The 8,902-nt window shown below is 40.4% G+C and overlaps 1 protein-coding gene across 2 annotated transcripts; it reads left to right on the plus strand.

The window, feature by feature from the left end:
- The first annotated feature begins 1,098 nt into the window (after positions 1–1,098).
- si:dkey-93l1.9 (uncharacterized protein LOC562339 homolog) lies at positions 1,099–6,722 on the plus strand. Of its 2 annotated transcripts, none has more exons than XM_017438369.3 (4): positions 1,099–1,251; positions 3,242–3,464; positions 4,986–5,124; positions 5,200–6,722. In XM_017438369.3, exons 1-4 carry the CDS (start codon positions 1,198–1,200, stop codon positions 5,267–5,269), a joined length of 486 nt encoding a protein of 161 aa, XP_017293858.1. In that variant the 5' UTR covers positions 1,099–1,197; the 3' UTR covers positions 5,270–6,722. The 2 variants fall into 2 exon arrangements, with proteins under 2 accessions (XP_017293858.1, XP_017293859.1); XM_017438370.3 differs by having other exon boundaries at positions 4,989–5,124.
- Positions 6,723–8,902: the final 2,180 nt, after the last annotated feature.

Here is an 8,902-nt window from a genome sequence, read left to right on the forward strand (position 1 = left end):
TTCAAGACATTCAAACTTTTAGCTTTTAAAGTAGCTGCAGAAAAAGAGCTAAAAATGAAATATGGTCAGGCTGAACAGAATTTAGTCTTAAAGTATCTTTAGATCAAACATCTAACTGATGAATTAATGAATGTGTCATTTTATTTCTTGCTTTTGTCTGGGGAACGAAACTCCCAAAAGAGATTCCACAAATGTGAAAACTAAAGGATGACACTCAAACTTTATAGCATTAAATATTCTTCAATTATTTTATTTAAAAAAGCTCAAAGCTTCCCTTTCCCTCCGTGACCTGTTTAACAGGTTTTCTTATCTAAATGGCAGTTATTCCATCCTGGGGTAATAAAAAGGGAAATCGAGAGCAGGATTTACAAAACAAAACATCTGTTGGTAATTTGAGTAAAAAGTTTGCAATGTTGTATTTCATAGCAGCTTCTGTACCTCTATAAATACAGAAGTTAAAAGGAAACAGGCACAACAGGTTTTAACCAGCGTTAGATTAATTAATTGGTTCAATTTGTTGCTTTTAATTCAAATTAAAAAGAAAAGGAAGCTGTATTAGTACAACAGCTGTGACCGAACTCCTTTAATGCTCACTCCAGAGTTGGAAGATCAGTTCATGTTGTTTTTTTCCTGGTTCTGAAATTGAAACAATAATTAAAACATAAAAAAAAAACATTACAAAGATGTAATGATTTCATAGAGCAGTGGTTCCCAAAGCTGGGGTTGGGGTCCTGATGTGGGTCGTAAAACACCATGTGGGGATCCTCAGAAGATCTAATATTATGATAGAGCTGATTTTAGCAGAAAGCAGCCTATAAAATTATGTGTCAGTATTTTATTTTGTTCTGCTTTTCTGGTTTCAATCAATGTGTTAAATGCTGATGAGAGCAGACTCTTTGGAAAGTTAATCTTCTCAGAGTTGGGATAAATCCGAGCACATTTCCTCAAAGGACCGTGGTTGTCGACACGAATGTGTGTACGGTGTTGTGACCAACAACACATGTTCGCCATGGCCACGGGAATCCACCCATCCTTCATTAAAAGGGACATAATGTGTTGGTGATGTAAGAACAGAGAGGCTTGTTGGGTGGAGTTTTTTCCCAGAGCGGGTGGAGTTAATCTGAAACTGGAGGACCTGTTTGACCCGACAGCTCTGTTTCTGGGAGTCTCTGCCGGACGGTTATCAGAGGCAGGAGGATGTCCAGGCTGAACGGAGAGGACATACCTCTGGATAAAATGGGAGACATGGAGGTAAGAAACATCAGACACAAGTTAGATTAACTTCTGTCCTTTTACCGCTAATCATGAGAGAATTTCATTGTCTTCAGTAAAGAATCAAACTGAGGTGAACGCAGAAGAAAATAATTGATCTCATTACTTCACTAAACATCTTTATGTGATTGTTGAGCATTGATAGATATTGTTTTTACCATTTTATTTAGCCTGGATTTAAACATGTAGGTGGGATTTAAACTATAGATCATCTTTCTTCTTAATCTCAGAAACACTGCTGGTCTTTTTGACACTAAATCTGTTATTTCCTATCATTTTACTGAAAAATAAAGCAGTTTGGGAGCCACAGATCCCAGTTTTTACAGGAATGTCAGCAATGATATCTCTGTTGTCTGCTGGGTGTTGAGGTCAATGAAAGCTTTGTGACTCAGTGAGAGTTGCACCCAGCTGTGACGTTTCGTCCACATGTTGCCTTAAAAACGCGTTTGTTACTGATGGTGTTTTAAGCAGTAAGTTTCCGTCGATGGTGACGAGCGAACTGAAGGAGCTATGTGCCGGAAGAAAATAGGTCACGTTGTTGGTTCTTGTTTAACTGTGGCAAAGGCAAAAAAACAAAAAGAAAACATAATAAGTTATGGCTAATCATGAGTAGACCAACATGTTTAAACAAAGAGTTTTCATCAAAAGGCGCTGGAGTAAGATTTATTAAGTTTATGATTTTTATTCCATTTCGAACATAACATTGAGTTGTTTTAATCTATTTAGTGTGTCATTTCTAGTTATTGTTATTATTTATATGTTTGTATATTTAACCTTTGAGCTACATTGTGACCAAAACTAGCATCCCGGACGAGCCCCCAACTAATAGTTTTATTGTATTAATTTTTTGCAACTGATATGATATAATCATAGTATCTGTCGGTCTGTCCATTTCCTTCTGCTTATCTGTGGTCGGGTCGCGGAGGCAACAGGTTCGAGGTGGAAATCCCAGACCTCCCACTCCTCAGCGACCCTCTCCAGCTCCTCCTGGAGGTTCCAAGGTGTTCCCAGACCAGAGAGGATTTACAATCCCTCCATTGAGTTCTGGGCCTCCTCCTAATGGAAAGTCCCTGGAAAACCTTCAAAGAGAGGCATCCTAATCAGATGCCTGAACCACCTCAGCTGACTCCTTGTGACGAGGAGGAGCAGCGGCTCTACTCCGAGCTCCTCCCTCTACCATGACGGATTTCCTCAGTCCATCTCTAAGACTGAGCACAGAAGAAGCTCCTGTCAGCTTCTAGTATCTGGGATCTCCTTTCAATCATGAACGCCACAAACAGGATCTGAGACATGGGGCAGCCCTGAGGATGTCCAAACCGAACCTGGAACAAGCTCAACTTTGTGCCGAGAATCCAGACACAACTCTTGCTTTGGTTCTACACGGACCATATAGTCAATATTTTAGTTTAGATAGTTTAACGTAGTGACAGTTATACCAGGATTACACAATTAGTAAATGTGTGCTTGTCCTTGTCTGTTTTGTAACTCTCTGCGGACTGGCTTTCTCTTGGTCCAAAACCTGGGCCTTCCTGGGTGGAGAAACAAAGAAGTTGGTGGAAGACTGTGAGACACCATTGAACAGTGAAGAAATTATGAGCTGTAGTGGGGATTAAATGGACAATACGGAGACAGAAAGGTGGACATTAAATGCAAAACCCCAGTCAGAAGTATTAAGAACACCATGTTCACTGGGAGGAATGCAGCTGTTGTGTGTCTGAAGCATGTAAAAAAGGGAGTGTCTGTCTGCACATGCATGTCTCAGCTCGCGACAAAACAGGTTTATATGAGACCGAGAACCAGTTTATTTCTGCAGCCCAGGTGAGTCATCACCTGTCGATGTGTCGCTCCCACCCCTCTTCTTACCACCACACCCATGCACAAAGAAAAAAATAGTTTTTTTATGTGTTTGGAACAGCGTCTGTAACGAGGGGCGTTTCTCAGCCTTGATGTTTCCTTTCTGTCCTCGCAGGGTCGCGTTGGTAGAAGGTCTCGCTTGGACATGAACCACTACGCCACAAAGAAGAGTGCAGCTCAGAGCATGCTCGATGTCGCCTTGCTGATGGCCAACTCGTCCCAGCTGAAGACGGTGCTCTATGTGGGGCCACAGTACCGGTTCTACATCCCTCTCATTGTCCTGCTGGGTCTGTCCATCATCCTCCAGGTCATAGTGGGACTGCTGCTCGTCTTCATCGGCAAGTTGATGTTTATTCGTTGTTGTCCTTCCACTTTAAGCACAACTCTTGCAGTTGCAAAGCCCTTTATTTAAATTTAAAGAAATGCATTAAACTTGATGAGGATGAAAACAAACCTCTTCATCACTGTCAGTAAAGTCCAACCATCTGAGATAACCCTGCAGGTCTCAGGATAAAACAAGCTGGTGTAGCTTTACATCCTGATAAACGTTCGACACCTTTCAACCTGAAAACTGAAACTTCAGTACCCTAATCATCAACCCTCCACCTCTGTGCTTGATAAAATACATTAAAATCTGCAAGATGGAGATTCCTTTAAACCTGGTCACAGTTTTGGGCCTTTTCAGAATACTTAAAATAAGTACAAATACTTTTAAATAAGGTTCCGCTCATGAGGGCAAAGTTTAAAAGTCACCTGTTCTATATTAGGTCCTAAAATTAAGAACATCTTCAGTGCCTGAAAAACAAAATTCAAAGGTTAGAAGCACCAATAGATGAAAAAATATGAGTGAAAATATTGAATCTGTAAACAAAATTCTCTTATTTCAAAGCATTTGTAGAACCTCCTCTTCAGTGGGTTCCTGTTTGTCTCTCATGGTTGTGGAGGAGTTGTGGCCCACTCTTCTTTCCAGCGTTGCTTCAGCTCTCTGAGGTTCTGGTTCTGGTTCTGGACCATTCTGTTTGTTGGACAGATGGCCTCACATCTGACTCCAGAATCAGCCCAAACCATCAGCCCTCCACCGCCGTGCTGACAGCTGCAGTGCATTCTGGGTAAACATCTGTCCTCTGGTTCTGGTTCTGGTCCAGAAGTCTTGTGGTTCCTTCAGATGCTTTCATTCGGATTCTCCTGCAACGAACAAGCCATACATGTTCATACTGTTTCTAATTGTCCTGTCATGACCTTTGACCTTTAACCTGCTAACTGAGGCCTGTAGAGTCTGAGATGGAGCTCATTTCTCTGACAATTGCACGGTCTGACCTTCAGGGTGAAGATCAGCAGCTGTCTTAAATGTTTCCTCTTGTGAATAATCTGTCTCTCTATAGAATAATGGTGTCCAGATAGTTTGGAAATGACCTTTGACCCTTCCCAGATTGACAGGCAGCTACAGCTGCTTCTCTGAGGTCATTGCTGATGTCTTTCCGCCCTGGCAGAAACTCCAGAGCAGCAGAACCTGCTGCTTTTGTGATGATAATCTGATGATTCCTTTAAGGAATGCTGTGGATCTTTTTCTGACCCACAAACCCGGACATGTTGAATTTAATTGGTTATGTTGAAAACAGACACCAGGGGGCAGCAGAGATAAGAAGCGCCTCACTTTTAACACAGCAGAGAAGTTACCAAAGTCTTATTTTAAAGAAGCAACTTTTCCAACCATCTTTTTTCTTCTAATAAAAGATCAAACAACTTTGTGATTAGGATTAGATTTCTTCGTGTTTGTATATCTACCCTTCCTGGGCTTTTTGCAGTCTCAGACTCCTTGTTTTGGCTGTTTTATCTTATTTTTCTGTGATTTCTGCCAGCAGTGAAGTACGATCTGAATGACAAAGAGAAACACGCCAAGCTGGACAGGATGAACAACACGGCCACGGTCTTCGTCTTCTTCACAGTTCTCATCAACATCTTCATCACAGCACTCGGGTTTCAGGGATACGCCGCCAGGTACGTCACCAGAAACACAAACTGTGTCCCACGTCCTCCTGGGTTTTAATTTTATCTTTGTGTTCTTCTTCGCAGCCCATCTGCTGAGATACACCCAAGACTCGCTCTCATGCCTGGTGATTTGAACAAGACTGGTGGAATCTAAAAAAAAAACATTTATTTTAACTTAAAAACGACTGTATTTAATAGAAATTAAATTAAATCAGGGTTGGTGGAACAATGAGACTGTCAAAGGAGTGTGCCTCTCTTAGACTTATTCTTGTCGGATTAATTTGATCTCTAAGGGCTCTCCTCCTCCAACATGCGGCTGTTTAACAGATTTATTTTCTTGAATTAATTACAGATAGTATTTGTTATAATATATGACAGGAAAGAAAAAGCTGAGACGTTAGGATAGTTTCCAAAACAAAAGATCAGTTTGTGAAACTCAAGCTGCTGTGACATTTTAAGGCTTCACTTTTAACTCAGTTTAACAGAAAACCTTTAAAGTCGTAGCTCCGATTGTTAGACAGCTGGTTCTACGGAAAGGTTACGAACAGTTAGTATCTTACCTGCTGTGGATGATGTCAGACTGGAGAAATGAGTTTAACTTTGACTGGATGGACGAGCTAAAGGCTAGTCCGAACAGCTCAGGTCTCCAACATTTTAAAGCGGCTCATCTGAATTTTGGGCTTTAAACCTTTTCTCCACCGTCATGTTTCTGCGTTACAGGAAGTGCCCCAAGGTGTGTCAGAGGAGCTACAGCTAGCTGCTACTGCCTTTATTTGTGCTTGGAAATACTTAAAAGTTTAGCATTTCCTAAAGGAAAGTTGAGGATGACTCAAAATTAGCTGGACTGATTTAAAGCCACGTTCATGTTGGTTGATCAGCTGTAGCGGCCATCTTGAATTGGGTTGACATCAAACGCTAATGAGCTGTAATTATTTCCTGAGAGTTTAATTAAAATCTGTCCGGTGGTTCATGAGATATTTTGCTAACAGACAAACAGGCTTGACGCCAAAGTTTTGTTTTTAACTTATTTTTTAAACTCTTTAAATAAAAAAGAACTGTAGTCAGTGTTTGAAAATAAGTTTGTTTAAAGACTCAAATGTCACGACACAAACTTTATTAGTTAATTCCTCAAATACAGGAAGTCTTTAATCTTTTATTTTGTGAGTGTCGAGACAAAAATTAACCACAAATAACAGATTCAAGCTGTAGAAAACTATAAATGAAAGCAAAAAAGTTACAAAAATCACAGTTTATACAAGAAAATAAGGAAATGGAAGAAACTGAAAGTGATGTTCCTCATTTCTGTGACCAAATGTTCGACCGGATTTAAGTATTTGTGTTTTTGTTTGAAGCTATAATGAGGAGTTCTGAAGCTTAATTTATGATTCACTCAAAGCTTATGAGCAAATAAACTAACTAGACTTTTAGAGATAAGTTCAGCTCAGCTGCTGATGTTTTCCCTGTATGTATATAAATATATATATTAACTCCCTCTCGTGTATATGTTTGAACTCAGGTATGTTTCCTGTGAAGAAACGTTTCTCCTGAAGCTGCGTTTAGCTGTCTGCGGTCTGTTTGTTTCGAATAAAAACAGTGTTTATGATAAAGACATGTTTCCCTGCAGATCTGTGTTTCGTTGTGGGCCAGCTGAAGGCAGGAACACGGCTGAGATTTTATTTCTCTTTATCGTTTTCACATTTCATCGCCGTTTTCTGTCTTCGGCTTTTACAGTTTCTGTTTCACCATTTCTGCTCCAGTTCTGCCACCTTCAGGATGTTTCTGGCAGCATCAGCTTCTATTATCTTACTTTATAAAAAGTTAGAGGTTTAACTTTTACCCGTTTACATCTGTGAAGCTCTCAGCTTACAGCAGACCCACCAGACATGATTGGATCCTTCTCAAACCTCTATATGCAAGTTTCTGTCCAAATTTTACCAGGAGTTTGTGCAAATTTATTTATTTAACCAGGCAAAGGGAGGCCTGGGCCTGAGGCAGTCTAACATGCATGGGTTTTTTTTTGCATTGTTCAGTGAGAGTTGAAGTGAAAGTTTGCATATTTTCTTGCAACTTTGTGTCTCCGACTCATCCCAGAGAGTCCCAGCGTAGCGAGAAACCACCTTAAGACTCAAAGGTCAGAGTTTGTCTGCTTTCTTTAGAACGTCAGCTTCAAATTTTACACTTAAATCAGACATCTGTGTTCATTGAAGCTGCAAAAATTCAGGCAGAATAACAAATAAAAAAACAATTTATGTTTTCTTTACAGGGTTGTTTCGCAGAGCAGCTGGTTCAGAGGAATTAAACCTGATCAAATCTTTGCATACACTTGTGTTTTGGTCATTTAAAAGGAATTAAGTGATTCTGAAGAACACAGAAAAGTCATTAAATTTGGGTTTATTAGGATGTCCAGTCCAACTTTAAAGCACAGCGGACCAAAGTCCTGTACAACAAACACAATTAAAACATGAGTAAATTAAAACTAAAGTAAATCTGTTGTCTGGTATGAGAAAAAAAAGGATAATCACTTCTAAAATAATGTGAATTTAAAGCAAATCATCTCAGAGAGTTTGGTCTCCCATCAGGTAGAGGTAGATCCCAGCAGACAGAGCAGCTGCCAGCAGGACAACCAGAACCACGGTCCTGATGGTCCTGGTAGTCCTGGTGGTCCATCCGGACAGCCGTCTGATCGGCGCCCTGCTCGTCACGCCGCTGGACTCATAGGTGGTGTGGGTCATCTTAAAGGAAGGACTGAGACAGAGAAGATCGTTTAAACCAGGGATTCATTCAAACACGCAGAAGTTTAAACTCAGACTCACTCTGTCTTTTCATCCCAGTGCTTCTCTTTAAAGGTAAAGTTCCCTTTTTGTTTAAAACTGGAGACAGAATAATTGGGTTTTAGATAAATATTCAGCATATTTTACATAAATACACACCGTACACAATGATCTTCTCTGCCCAGTTAAAGAAAACTTATCAGGTGTTACAGTTATTTTTGTTTTTTTTTCTGGAAGCATTTGGTTTTGTGGGATAAGAGGCTGATTTTTGGATCCAAACACGAAGAAGTTGCGGCGTCTTGTACTCACAAATTGTCAAACTTGTCGTCGAACTTGTTGTCTGACTTTGTGTTGCCGGTCTGTTAAATTGAAAGCAGAAGTGTTTGTCAGATTATTCACGCTTCCTTGAGCAGATAAGTTTGCGGGACTCACCGCAGTGCAGTGTCTCCGGTATGCATATTCCTGTTCTGCAAAGAAACAACAAACACTTTGTTTTACTTCTGTAAACTGTATTTTACATGCAGTGTGATCATCTGTGAGGATAAAAGAGATTCTGAGGAAATGCTGAAGTTCCAACCTTACAGCAGCTGTCTTATCTAAAGCTCCGAAATATTCAGAGGACTTTTATTTTGTAAAGATCTGAGCAGACAAAATAGCTGACAATTTGACGTATAAGCTGTAGAGGAAGTGTAAAGAAAGACATTAAAGCTGGTGCCAGAGGCTCATTAGGGTCACCATGGCAGCCACACAGTGCTAATAAGACAGGCAGACACAACCGCAGAGTAGGAAGTAAGCCTCAAACTAACTATGAGTCAGACTGTAGGCAGCAGAAGCATTTAGTCGACACAGATTTACAATTTTATATTTATCTACAGTGTTTAATCTGGGAAATGTAAAAACTCCAACAGGACCGGGTTTAGAGCTCCAACAGGACCGGGTTTAGAGCTCCAACAGGACCGGGTTTAGAGCTCCTAACAGGACCGGGTTTAGAGCTCCAAACTGGACCAGGTTTAGAG

This window comes from Kryptolebias marmoratus, linkage group LG8, assembly GCF_001649575.2.
Source record: "Kryptolebias marmoratus isolate JLee-2015 linkage group LG8, ASM164957v2, whole genome shotgun sequence".
NCBI classification, from domain to species: domain Eukaryota; kingdom Metazoa; phylum Chordata; class Actinopteri; order Cyprinodontiformes; family Rivulidae; genus Kryptolebias; species Kryptolebias marmoratus.